The sequence below is a fragment of the Microcebus murinus genome, chromosome 7 (assembly GCF_040939455.1).
Source record: "Microcebus murinus isolate Inina chromosome 7, M.murinus_Inina_mat1.0, whole genome shotgun sequence".
Lineage (NCBI taxonomy): Eukaryota > Metazoa > Chordata > Mammalia > Primates > Cheirogaleidae > Microcebus > Microcebus murinus.
Genome location: NC_134110.1, coordinates 45,413,070 through 45,427,644, shown reverse-complemented (window position 1 = coordinate 45,427,644; position 14,575 = coordinate 45,413,070). Strand labels below are relative to the sequence as shown.

The window sequence follows — 14,575 nt, the reverse complement described above, 5'->3', positions numbered from 1 at the left end:
AAGTATGAATTATGCCATGGAGTTATCCATCATTCTATTCATTGAGTTAAAGATTTTGTGTAGAAATCAATAGTAGACTAGTTGATGACCCTACAAAAACAAGTGTTAAATTACCCAAAAACGTTAGTGTATTTTCACATGAATGATCTCTTTTAATCCTTAAAATGATAACAGTACTTAATATTTATAGTATGCCTACTATGGGCTAGGCAGTGTGGACTTTTCTGAAATTATTTTATTTAATCTTCTAATAACCCTGTAAAGAGAGACTTACATAGTCCCTACTCTATAGATGCAGAAACTGAGACTTGAAGAAGTTAAGGAGAGGTCCCCTTTCAAAAAGTGTGGAAAGTGAGATGAGAGACTGTATGTGACTTCTGTAAGATCACTTTAAGATCACTTGTCTTCTGTTCTAGTGCTTTCTTCCATTTGGTCAGACTCTGATTATTATAGAACTAAAGGCGGAGAAGGGAGTCTGGTCTATACCAGTGACCATATGCTCTGCCTGTTCATTGGCAGGTTCAAAGACTCAACCATTATTTGAATTACAACCTTGACAGTAAACATGGTCAAAACTTACCCCACGAAGTGTGCCTATACCAAAACAATCTAATTACTACCAAGTACACCAGCTGTTAATTTTCATTTCCTAATATAATTAGTGCCTTCATAGTTTCCCTTAAATTCAATAAATTGAGAACAAGTAAAAACACGCAGTTCAATAACTGATGTGTGGTAAAAACTCAGTAAATCTTAGCTGAGTGATGGAGTCAATAAAAGACATCAAATTAAAAACAGAAAATGGTATAGGTCATCAGTGCTTTTTCTATAGTATTCTTGTGCATTGTAAAGCTCTTTAAATATTTGTATAAATCAAGGCACAACTTGACTTCAAATTATTAACTTATTATGTTATGTTAGAAAAAAATTGGAGAATAAAATCTGGTACTGAGTGAAAAGTAGAGCCAGGGATACATTTTAATTCCCATTCACAGATCAACATGACATCAATTGCCGAGAAATATTTTAATCTTATTTTCATGTTAACATTTGACCTCAATGACTTGCCTTTTGTGCTACACCCAGACAAAAATGTCCAATAATGAAAAATGAGTATTTGTCATTGGCTAAGTATTCCCTTGGAAGAGATTGTAAAAAGGAAAAGTAGGAGGATATGTGTCTCTCCCCTTTTTTTTCTGCACAGATAGTTTTTTTATAATGTTCAGTTAGTTTTAAAGAAAAAAGTTACGAAAGTAGAGAAGGGCTACTTCTTGCATTAGTTGCCTGAAGTATGATTTATTCTGAGCCACATTGTCTTGCATTTTAAGGCACTCAAATATGAGATCTTTTAACTTACCATCTCTATACTGTCTCCTGAAAAATTTATACAGATATATATGTCATTGCTTTTGGAATAAAAGCCAGAGATTTTTTTTCTCTTTAAATCAATCCCCAGAAATGTGTCTTAGAAAAGAAGTCCCTAAATAAAAGCTGAGGAATCTAAACTATTATGAATGCAAAACAATTATGAATAAATTTGTTGTACTCAAAGAAAAAGCTGCTGACATCATCTAACTTGCAAAAGAAAAGTCGGCCCACGTAACATTCCTGAAATGACAGTATTGGCTTCATTCAGCACTCACTAGGCATTTAACCCCTTGAATAAATAAACTGAGCTCACAAGATTCCAATAACTCAATAGGGCAGAAGTCTAGCCAAAGGTTTGTATGTAAACATTAGACTTATAGGTGATTAGGTGGTGAATGTTTATTTGAAAATCTTCAAGAAATCCTGGTGCTTACTGGGGCTAGTGAAAGGCCTCTAAGCAAGTCTTTCCATTCATGAAAATGTTTTTGCACTGAGGGCACTATTCAGACGTGGACAATTTCTTAATGGATGAGTGATTTGCAGACTTAGCTGGGTCTATCCAATGCTCTCATAATGGGACCCATTTAATAAATGTCCCCAGACAAAATGGTATTGTAATGTTAGGCTGGCCTATTTGCATTTTAAACATTAGACTAAAGATCTATTGATTGGAAAATAAACCACAAGAAAATGAGGTGTGCTGTTCAAATCTCAACCAGGACTAAGCTTTAAACATGTGGTTAAATTATTTAAGCTTTTTATTAAATCACAGGTCCATGCTACAGAATGGACATTACTATCATCATACATCATAGAGGTGATCTAAGGATTAAACAGTATATGCAAAGTGTTCTGGATAGTGCCTAGCACATAGTAGGTTTTCCTCAAATGTTAGTTGCTATTCTTGTTACTTGCTAAGAGTTTTCTCAATCAAAACTTTAAATGGATAATATTATTAATACTATTGTGGAAACAAACTACTATTATATTTCTGCCCTCAATTCTGTCACTTTCGTTTTAACTCTACTTTTTTGGCCTCTATGTTATATTTTTAAAAATTCAATTATGAAAGGACTGTGCATAAAATATAAATTAAAATAATATTTATTATTAATAATAACTATGTTCCAGGTACTGTTTTAAATATTTTTTCCATACTAACTCACTTAACCACTTCGGTATGGCGCTCACTGGCCGCAAAACCTTGCCCACAGCCGGCACTTATAGTCCGTTTTGCTCAGAAATGTGTGATGAGGAAAGCTTTAAAGCACTGAAAGCTTGTTTTACTTTATAGGCAGCTTTACTTTTAATGTAAATCAGAATAGGTAACATATACATACATGTTTTCATTACGTTATTTTTAAATGTTCACAATTTTATTTTGATAAATGAAAAATTAGAATTAATTCTAATAAAAGCTATAAAAGTAAAAGCTTTTAGCTGTCCACTAAAGTCAACACCCAGTTGTATCATGACTGTCGGCTAAAGTCAACGCTCAGCTGTGCGTGTTCATCTGTGGCTATCTGTCGATGTTCGTACCGAAGTGGTTAATCTTCACAACCACATGAATAGCTACTAAATATTATACTGATTTTACAGATGAAGGAATTGAGACTCCGAGATATTAAGTAATTTGTTCAAAATAACTAAGCTGGCTGGGCACAGTGGCTCACACCTGTAATCCCAGTATTTTGGGAGGCTGAGGTGAGAGGATCGATTGAGGCCAAGAGTTTGAGATCAACCTGGACAACACAGTGAGACCCCATCTCTACAAAAAATAAAAAAATTAACCAGGCATGGTGGTGTACACCTATAGTCCCAGCTACTCAGGAAGCTGAGGCAGGAGGATCACTTGAGCCCAGGAATTCGAGATTGCAGTGAGCTATGATTGCACCACTGCACTCCGGCCTGGGCGACAGAGTGAGACTTTGTCTTCAAAAACAAAAACAAACAAACGAACAACAACAACAACAACAACAGCGAAGAAATAAATAAACTCAGCCCATCAGTGGAGGAGTCAGGAACTACAACTGGAAGTCCACAGTCTTTGCATCCCTATGCTTCTTGAAATATTTGTTGCTGTTGTTATTTATAAAAATCAGCTGTAGTGTACTTTTTTAAATGTTTTAAATTTAAAAACTTATTTTTTTGTTGGTCATAATTTTATTGTATAGTTGCCCTGAACAGAGTCAAGTAACATATCCTTGTGTGGTGGGGAGGGGAATCTTAAAGCATCTAGAAAAAATGCAGACAGTCATGCACATATTTCTGCAAACAGCCTAATAGATGTATGTAGTCTATAGGATCAAGAAAATAATATACTTTGACTCATAGATTTTCTTTCAAAACTCAAGGATTATTTTATTGGTCAGTTGAAATGAATGTTTGTAATAAGGCACAGTTACTCTTGAGTATAATGACAGAAAGCCCGATTTCATTCTCTTTACTGTCAGAACAGGTTCTTTTGTGATACTGCATGCATTTTTAGTAATCTCTCTCAATAGTACTAACTACTTGGGCGTTCTCATTTTCATCCAGAAGACTCTTGACAAGAAATGGATAGCACTCTTTAGGAGAAAATATGGCGCTAATAGTTTCCAGCCTTTGCTGAAAACATCACTTCCTGAAGAAAGGTTGCAGATTTAAAATGAAAAGAGTTTCATCCTTCTCTGAGTTCAGTAATTTTTGGTACTCTTAATATTTGAAAATAATAGAGGAAGAAGCTAGGGTTAGCCCCGAATGATGTTATAATAATATTTCTGTATATTTCAACATGTACATTGAGTCATCACCAACATCCGTGAGTGGAACAAGACTGCCTAAGGAGCAAGATTGTCTAAATATTTATGGCATGATCGATGGCTTACACAGAAATACATTTAGCTCACATTCTCACAGTACCAAATGTAAAGTCTGTAATGATACATACCATGTTGTGTCCATATTTATGTGCCTGTCTCTTACTCTGGGTAAATTTTTCTGGGGCAAGATAATGATTTTTGAAATTTCTGTATCCTAAAAGTGCACATAGTATGTGGCTTATGTTATATATGGAAGAAAAATTTACTGAGTGTATGTGTAAAGGAATGAAGTAAGAATCAATTCAATAAGCCTTCCTGAATGCTTATTATATGATAGGTGACACAAATATTATGATAGGTGACACAAAGATGAGTGTTTCCCTGTCTCCCAAAGAGTCTGAGGAGATAATATAAATAATTGCATTTTAGAGTGGCAGGTGTGCTATGAAAGAGACATAGGAGTGTTGTGTGATTACAGAGGCATTTGGGAGTAGCTTAGGTGGTCTTCACAAGGAAAGCCTTAACAGAGGAGCTGAGTTTACTCTTTAGAAATGGGAAGGGGAGATTGTGATAACGAGGGAGTTTGCATGGTGGAAGGAGTAATGATAGACAAAATCTTAGATCACTATATGCTTGAGAAACAAAATTAGTTTGATATTGTTGGAGTTACTTTCTGATTTACTTACTGTAATGTGTTGTGAATGTGTTGGTGTTCTATTATGTAATATGTAATGTGAAGTCATTATAATTATAAGGACAATTTATCTATGTATCTTTTATTAAATGACAATTTTCTTTTTAAATCGTAGTTCCAGTTACAGATGTTTGATATTGTTTGCTCCACATCTTGGGCCAATAAAGACAAATGCTGTGAACTTCCAGGCCTGGTAAGAATTATTTCATCTGTATGAAATTTTTAAAAATTATGTTAAATTTTCTCTGAAAATGAGATGCTATTCTTCCACACTCATATCATAGATAATTCATTGCGATGATAATTAAAATTAGGGAGAGGTTAAGAAGGAGGAGTTCCTGAAATCGACAAGATTTCATATGTGTAACATATGATCACACATGGTGTGAATTGCACAATTCAGGGGATGCCATGTGCACATAGTCCAGAATGTTCCCAAATTTCGTGGTTCACAAAGCTCTTGGTGTCTCAACAATTTTTATGGTGCCTCTAGGACAAAAGAAATACCTTACAGTTCCATTAATAAATAGGTCCAACTATCTTATTAAATATCCAGGTCCTAACAACTCAGTAGCCATATTTAAAAAAAACACCTAAATTTGAAAGAAAAAACATGATGCTTTTATTTTACTCTCAAATTACCACAATTCCTTACTAATGGGATGCGTGTACCTACTGAGCCTGGCAGCATTTCTCGTATCTTGGAATCAGATTGGCAATCACCATCCTCACTTCTTCTTCCATGTTGTTTTTTCCCTTGGTACTTGCCTTTCATCATAGCAACTATATTTGCAAATACAGGACACCATCAAAAAAAGTATTTCAAAATCTAATGTTGAAACTATGAACTAACTTGAGCTAGTTGTTCACATGAAGTCCAATGGGTGATGCATATTGCTATGTTTTTCTTGAATTTTTAAAACAGTCACAGGATTCCTGTGAGTTCAATATAGCACCACAAGGCATCTTGTATACAGTTTTGGAACTATAGTCATAATCTATATAAACTGTATATGATGCTCCTAGAAAGCCATGTTTTTGTCATTTATACCAAATGTGATTTATGAGGCTACACCTGTATATATAAAAACAGAAAAATAGATTCATAGCTTAGGATTCTTAGGGCAAGGAGGCTGGCATGGGTGACCCTGTCGTGGTTGGACAGTAGCCATGTCTTAATAATTAAACCTGGAGAATGAGCGTGGGGAAGCCCTTCATGAAGGTCTATGAGGTTTGACTTTACAATAGTTCACACCGGATCACGACATCTATTGCAGGCATTAAATTCATGGCAGCCTGTGTTTGAGAAGGAAGTCATTTACTCTTTCTTCATCAAAATAAGTTTCTAGTAAACTCTGGTGATAAATAAAATCAGATACACCTTGATGTTATGCTGAAGTGCAGGTAGATTGGAATTGGAAGGAGAAACACTTGGAATCCTTTGTTGTATCAAGCAAAGATGTGACCATTTTTCCTAAGAAGGACTGGAGCCCTTCTCATTGCTTTTCCTTTTGCTTCTCTCACTGAAGTGACATAAGTTCCATTGTGGGAAGACACAAATAGAGACACAGCCAGCAGCAATAGCAAAACCATCACTGAGTCTCCGGTCACGGGTGGCCCATTGTCAGTCATATTTTGAGGTCTTTCAGAATACTTAAGTTTGTATTTCTATCTGGGCAGATGTCAGGCTAGATGTATTAGCAGGCACTTTGAACTGAAATCTTTGATCACTTCTCAGGCTTTTGGCTAAGATCAAGTTAACTGAAATCTTTGACTATTGTCTAACATTTAGAGAAAAGTATATTCAGTATACACAAGCCATTTGCTCAATATTTTGGGGGTTTATGTTGTGAACATTTCAGAGACTGAGATTGTTTTCAATTTAGTGAGTTAACTATCATCTGTGCTCTATTTAGCTCTAACTTTACTTTCCCCTAAAGTCTTAAATAATGAGGTTCATTTTCTCTGTATCCAAAGGGATTGATGGACTCTCTGAAGTTCTATAATTTCTTATCCCAGTGCTGAGTTCATTTTGGCTGCTGCTGCATGCGAGATATTTACAAATTATTAAATAGCTGTTAGCAGGTGCTCTGTCTTTCTCTACATTCCAGTAACTCATTCAGATACATTCAGCCTTCCATTAATAATCTAGCTTGTAATGTCACATGACAATAAAATTCCCCAAGAGAGAAGAAAAATGTTCTCCTGTTCCAAAGCCTTAGATCAACACCATGATGTTTTTCTTATTTTCAACCACAGAATGTGACCAGTTGTTGAAATTGTCACAGGGAATTGCTGTTGTATTTAAACACTGCCTTTATTTTGTTGTTCTTTTTTGTTTTCGGGGCTCTTTTTTTTTTTGTTTTGTATTAGTATAGATGTAGTTGTTTTGATAGAACATTCCAACAAGTTTCCTTTTATCCTTCAAAACAGAAAAAAATATTGTAGCATAAGGAACATTTTTAGGACCTTTAGTTCACAGAGCACTGTTACTCCAGCTGAATTGAGTAGTAACCAGGATTTTTTTGCACCCACTTCTGACTGTCTTTCCTCATCTGGATTTCCAAGCTAATTTTAGCAACTTCCTTCAATAAGAGTGATTATCAGTGACTCGCTAGGCATTCATCCATTTTCTGTTACAAAAAATATTTTGTAATTAGGAGTGAATATTCTCTGCATTTATGTAACCAAAATGTCAAAACACACACACACACACACAAAAAAAAACATTTATTGGGTTGTCGGGCAGGTGGAAGGGGGAGGTGGGGTGGGTGTATACTTACAGGGTAAGTGCGATGCACACCACCTGGAGGATGGACGAGCTAGAAGCTCTGACTCGGTGTGTGGGGGGGAGAGCAATATACGTAACCTTAACAATATTTGTACCCTCCTAATATGATGAAATAAAAAAAAATCTAAAAATGTCTTAAAGCATTTTCTTTGAGTCAATAAAGCATTTGTGTAGATTGTCTTGTAAACCTTTGTGCTGTTTTTTTTTTTTTTTTTTTTTTTCTTTTCAGAGGGATGATGAGTCCTGCCCAGACCTCCCACATTCCTGCTCCTGTTCTGAAACCAATGAAGTGGCTCTGGGACCAGCAGGCCCACCCGTAAGTCTGGCCTACTTTGGCCTTAAATGTTCTTTAATAATGTTAGTAACTATCACTTGTGTGTCTAATATGTGTTGTCAGCTGCACTGAATGGCTCTTACTCACTTCATCCTACGAGTAAACTGAGGTATAGAGACATTAAGTAACTTGGCTAAAGAGCTCAGCTTGGAGGAGCTGGGCTTCAAATCCAAGTTTCCGTGACTCCTAGAGATGATACTCGTCGCCACTGGACCATGTTCTCTCTCATACTGGCATGTATTCAACATCTGCCCTTTAATCTGCTGTGGTTTATTTCTGTGTGCATGTTTCAAACTGGGCCCTCCACTTCTACCTATAATATTTGCATACCATTCTTTTGCTCATTCTGTATCAAAATTTATATGTGAAGGGAAGATTTCTAATTCACCAGGGAAAGTACTCCATCTGAGTATGAAGTTTTTCACTACAGAAAACGTCCTATGGAACTACCTACAGGGAAAAAAAAAAAGGAAAAATGGAAGGAGGGAGGGAGAGAAGGAAGAAAAAAAGGAAAGAGAAGTAGGAAGAGAGAAAAAATATTTTTGTAAAATATAAGTATGTGTAAATTACACATATTTTTACACTGTCTTTGGATTTACTGTGATAATTTTTTGTGTGTGATACATTTAAATGCTCATTTTATTTCTAACCTCCTAACCTGGGGTTATCAGTGTGTCTTTAAGATAAGAATGTTACAGCTATTCTGTGGTCAGGAAATGGCAAATGTAGCAAAGAAGAAAGAAGATGCAGGAACAAATAACCCCAGACCTTGCAGGAGGAATACCCTCATGCCTGACTCGTCCTTGCACGCGGACTTGCCAGAAGCCACCTGGCACGGTCAGTGCGCCCAGTAGGTAACCCACACTGACAGGCGGCTTGCAGCATGGGAGTGCACTCCACGCTGGCGTCACCAACATAACTTTCCTTCATTTGAGTACCATATTTCCTGAGCTGAACAAAAAGGCAGTGAACCTGCTGAATGTATCTGAAATATATTCCAGAAGTCTCTCCTTTATCTCTGGCCCAAAGAACATTGTTTTAAACTCTGGATGTAGAACTCAGTTTTGTGGGTTTTTTTGTTTTTGTTTTTTAAAAAAAAAACACAAAAGATTCTTTGTTCCAAAGAAGCAGGTGTGGAGCAATGAATGGTAGAAGCATTAAACTTCAATCATAAGGCTAGGTGAGTCACTGAACCACTGTGAACTTCCACTTCCTCATGTATCAAATAGTACCCACCTCTTTTACTGGTATGGTAAGGAATACACGAGATAATATTTAATGCTTTAAGATAGTACTTAATACTTTAAGTACTATGTGCATTATAAAACTTTAATCCAATGCAAAGTGATGTGTTTGGTTTAATCTGGGAATTCAAAACAGATTTATTTTCAACTGTGTTCCATATTCTCCTTCGGGCTCCAGAATAATAAAAAGCAATATTATATGCATGCTGTGGTTTATCAAAGTGTTGTTCATATCAGAATCACCTGGGATACTTGTTAAAAATGCAGAATCTCTGACATAGCAGGGTAGGAATCAAGAATGATTAGGTGCACTAAGACATGAAAAGGACTAGATGCTTTTCTTTCACAATATTAGAGGTTCACTGATCTATGGCCAAAGTTTGTTCACCACACATATGTATATGTCACTGCTGGTCTCAGAGAAAAGCTGCACGTATTTTCAGGAATAAGCCTTAAAACCCAGTGGAAGGCAATAAATAGGGCCTGGATTCTGAGCATGCTCACAAAGGCCTACTTGAGTAGGTTTTGGAAGTAGATCTGACTTGACCTATGTTACTCACAGATTGTTTTATTTCCCTTGTTTTCTTTGCCAAAATTTAAAATACATATATTTTTGTAACATTTTAAATAAATTCATGTTTAATTATGAAACATTTCATACATAGAAAAGATTATAAAAACCACAATTTAGGGTGGTGATGCTATTGTATATAATAGTATATATTACTGAGAGAGATAGTTTGAAATCTTCCACTCCATTTGTCAATTTGTCAAAGTCTCTTCATAATTCTGCATTATATATCCTAAGACTCTGTTAGAATGTCCAAAAATTTAGAGCGGTAAACTTCTTATCGACTTGCTATGTGAATCATTGTGGACCAAACCATTTAACTTCAGTAATGCTTTTTTCCTCAAGTTTAATCTGTTAATATTAATATAGTTTCAATATTTGTATTTTTGATTTCTTTTCTGATATATATATTTTTTCATCCATTTAGTTGCAACATTTCCATGTTTATATTTTAGAAGTTTCTCTTTAAATAGCATATGCCTAGATTTTGCTCTTAACCTGTTTTTACAATTTTTCTTTTTGTAGGTTAGTCCATTCTGTTGTTTATGATAATTGACCTATTTGGATTTACATCCACAGCCTTAAGTTTTGCTTTCTAGTTTTTTATTAATGCCTTAATTTTTGCTTTTTTATTTGTTCTGTGTGTGTATATGTGTGTGTGTGTGTGTGTGTGTGTGTGTATGTGATGCTTGGTTAAAATTTTATTTATTTATTTACTTACTTTTGTTTTCACTTTTTGCTTTTATTTTCATTATTTTCTTTTCCTCTCCACTAGTTTGAAAACTATACTTTATAGCCTATCTATTAATACTTAACCTTTTTAAATCTTCCTGGTAATTTGTATCATCTTTTCTTTGTCATAGTTTCAAAACAATTTTTCTCTACATATATTAAGTATAGTTTATATTTTTATTTGATATTTTCAAAATTTACAATGTATATGGTTCTGATTCTGCCATTTTTTTTCTGCTGATTTTATTCATGGTAACTTATTTCCCCATTTTTTTAGTATGTGTGTGTGTGTATACATATTTGAGTTTATATTACTTGAAACTTTTTCTTTGGGAATATTTTGAGCTTGTGTTTGAACAGTATTCCTTCAGAGAATGTCTGTGTCTACTCTGCTAAGCTCTTGGGTGAATAATCAACTAAAAACTACTTTAAAGATTTGACTGGAGTTTTGTTTTGATCTTCATGGGTAGTGAAAATTCTGGTCCCCAGATTATATGAGAATCAGTTCCTAGGTAGTATTGCTCAGGAGAGAAATTATCTACTGCACCCATAGAAAGAACATTTTGGTCATCCACTAGACAGTGGGCTCATTTAGAATGTAGCCTTTCAAGTTCTTCAGTTTTAAAGAATGCTTCATATTCAACCCTTCCATCACTTATCATAGGCCCAAATCCACATTACAATGCTTTGTGTGGGCTCTGAAACAGCAAGCCTCAGCCATCTTTCCTATCCTCCCTGAGGGCAGTCTCAGTGTATGAGTATACAATGTTGATTTTTTTTTTTAATTTCTTCTTTATCCTCGGTATTTAAGGATTCAGTTCTTAATTACGATAATGTTTATTTTATTTTAGCCTGCATAAATAAGCATTTATAGCTGGAGGGTTTTCAAGTTTTTTCATCTGCAATACTGCTGGAACAAGTCATACAGTATTTATTTATGATCTAAGCATCTAACTTTCTAATGAGAAAAAGCAGCAGAGAAGTGAAACAAGAAGGGCTGAACTCTGAGTGAAACAAAGATGTAAAATGAGAAAAAAGGCAAATTTTCAAATATTGAAATTTTATATTCTGAATAAAGTATAATAAACTAAAAATAGTATCCCAAGCAATATGTAATAAATCCTGTCTGAAGATTGAACATAGGTTTGATTATTTTCTCATTTAAGAATTTACATAGTAGTATGATGTGCCAATAAAAACTATAAAAGATCTGTAGGAAGGCATGGGAGGAAGAACCGTATTCTCTTTGCCTAGATTAACCCATTCTTATTAAAAAGATGGATGTTTTCATTAGCAAATATTTGCTGAATTCTTGTTATATACTCAGTGAAGAGGGTCAGGGATAAGGTGGAAAGTAAGTTAGAAGTGTAAAATGGTCCCTGGCTTTTAGACTTGATGCCTCTGGCATATACATCTGTGAGATAAACAATCGTATTTGCATAAAATCTTCAGTTAGAAACCAGCCATTTAAGATACACAAGTAAAATTAAAGAGTTGTGGCAGACCAGGTATGTTAATTGGGATGCATCAGGCTGTGAGGAACAGAAAATTTGGCTAACATGGTGGAGTAAGTTATTAGAGCAATGGCATTTATTGTTTGCTCAACAAAAGCTTTAGAGGTAGATGGTCTGAAGGCCAGTTGAGGCTGCTTGAGGTCTCCGTCAAGGACCTGAGCTTGCTCCAGCTTCCTACATTGCTTTCTTTAGGCTTGTTGCTTCTTGATCGAATTGGCCAAAACTGGTTAACATAACCATTCCTGGTTACAAAGAAAATCTGGGAAAGCAAATATCTGTCTTCTCTTGGCCTTTATAGTAGCAGGCATAAAAGAGAGAAAGGGATCAGAAAAGGCTCTTAGGTAGCCAGCCATCAGTGTCTGACACACTGGGGAAAAATATTCACCACATATATGACATATATATGTATTTATTATATATAACAGTTAAAGGTGTAATATTCAAATACAGTCATGCACTGCATAACAATGTTTCAGTCCACAATGAACCATGTATACAATGGTTGTTCCATAAGATTATAATGGAGCATATATAGAAATCTGATATATGACACTTGATATTGGCATTGCAGATCACGTAGGGAAAATGACTGATATTCACTAATGGTGCTGGGATATTTGGTTTTCCATATGAAAGAAATATGTATAAATATAAATATATATATATATCATCTAAGTTTGTGTAAGTACATTCTGTGATGTTTGCACAATGACAAACGTTGCCTAACAACACATTTCTCAGAATGTATCTCCATTGTTGAGTGACGCATGACTGTATATGAAGAATTGCTACATGCTAAGAGAAAAAGACATGTAACCCAATAGAAAACTGGGTAAAGTGTATAAATAGGCATTCATAGTGAGTATAAAATGCACATATACAAAAGTTATGAAAAGATGTATAATTATAACAGTTTTCAGGGAAATGAAAATTAAAACAATAGTAAGGTATTATGTTTTACCAGTGAGGTTGGTAAAAATGTAAAGTTTGACTATATTCAGTGTTGATTAAAATTTAGGGAAATAGTGATTCTCAAACTGTTGATGGATGTATAAACTGGCATAGCTATTTTGGAATGCAATTTGATAATATATCTGCATATTTGTCAAATTTCACTTATAATTCTACTTCTTGGTATCTTCTGAGAAACATTAACATTTTTACTTAAAGATTATGTAAGGATGTTAATTAAAGCATTATTTATATAGCAAAAGCTTGTGAGGAAAAAACTACCTAATTATCAAATAATAGAAGAATGGTTAAACAAACTGATTTATATGCAAGGTTTAGACAACCATGCAAATGTTAAAAAAATGAGTTAGATCTATATGTAATATAATGAAAAAATCTCTAAGGCATATTAAGTTGAAAAATTCAAAACTGTGTAAAAATGTGATATCACATAACTATACACATCAAATGATACCAAATATTATAGGTGGTACTTTATGTAAACACATGTGCACATATATAAAAGGAAATCTTATAATTGTATTTTTAAAATCTGGAGAATAAGCAACCAGCTGATATTGAGGAGGAAGTACATTTAAATGTGTTTTTTTTTAAAAAAAAAAAGGCTGGGAGAAACTCTTAAGATCACTTGATCCAGTATTTTCCCAAGTGACCTAAGTGTTCTATGGATGGTATATAAAATCATTTTCAGTAATCCTGGACATAGCACGAAATAAATTGGAATCACACAGACAGAAAGTTACTCTGTTTTCAATAATCTTTCAATCCTTCTGCTCGGGTGTAAGAGAAATTCTGTCTGGTGCCCACATGGTCCTGCTGGTACTTATCTATGTCCCTTTTTATCAAAGAGCAAACGCTTGGTTCACAGACTTCAACAGGAGCAAAATCTAGCTAAATTTAATAAAATCATTTATAGTATATTTATTTTTAATGTTACCTTATAGTTTTAGCAAGTGATACGTTTTTCCATTTACTGTAATGCTACATTTACTTTTAAAATAAATTGAAGTGAAATAGTGAGTGCATTGAAATATTCAGAGAGTATAGATATATACATTTAGACACGTATAAACATATGCAAAGGATACATACACGTTTATTCTGTATGTAGATATGTATCTATATAAAGAAACTACTATTAAATAATAGTGTAGATGGTGCATTAATATGGCAAAAATCTTGAGAGGAAACGCAAATGACTGAAGTTTCAGAAACACTAAACTAACTGACTTTTTTTCTGTGTAAATAGAATATTAAATTGTTACTACTTTCGTGTGCTTTTTACAATTTAATTGAATCATCTCAAAGTTATGGCATAACCATTCCTAATTTTAGATTAACAGTGTATTTTATTTTTTGCATCCATTAGTAAGAGTAGTCTTCTATAATCACTAAATAAATAAATTCTATAAGTTTTTCAAGATTTAAAAGGATTTGGCATAGAAGGTTTTCTGTAAAAAGGTCTGGGGCTGGGCAGCAAATTTCCAGTTAAGGATTATGATGAATGTTACCATTACACAATGTATTGGTAGACATGGATATAAAATAATAATA

At 34.3% G+C, this 14,575-nt stretch overlaps 1 protein-coding gene across 3 annotated transcripts in view; it reads left to right on the top strand.

Moving 5' to 3' along the window:
• COL14A1 (collagen type XIV alpha 1 chain) overlaps positions 1-14,575 on the top strand; it is a 202,419-nt gene that overhangs the window by 133,750 nt on the left and 54,094 nt on the right. For all 3 annotated transcript variants that reach the window (XM_012753817.2, XM_012753816.2, XM_012753819.3), the window contains exons 35-36: positions 4,979-5,056; positions 7,884-7,970. In XM_012753817.2, the coding sequence (XP_012609271.1) occupies positions 4,979-5,056; positions 7,884-7,970 (165 nt within the window). The remainder of the gene's footprint in view (positions 1-4,978; positions 5,057-7,883; positions 7,971-14,575) is intronic.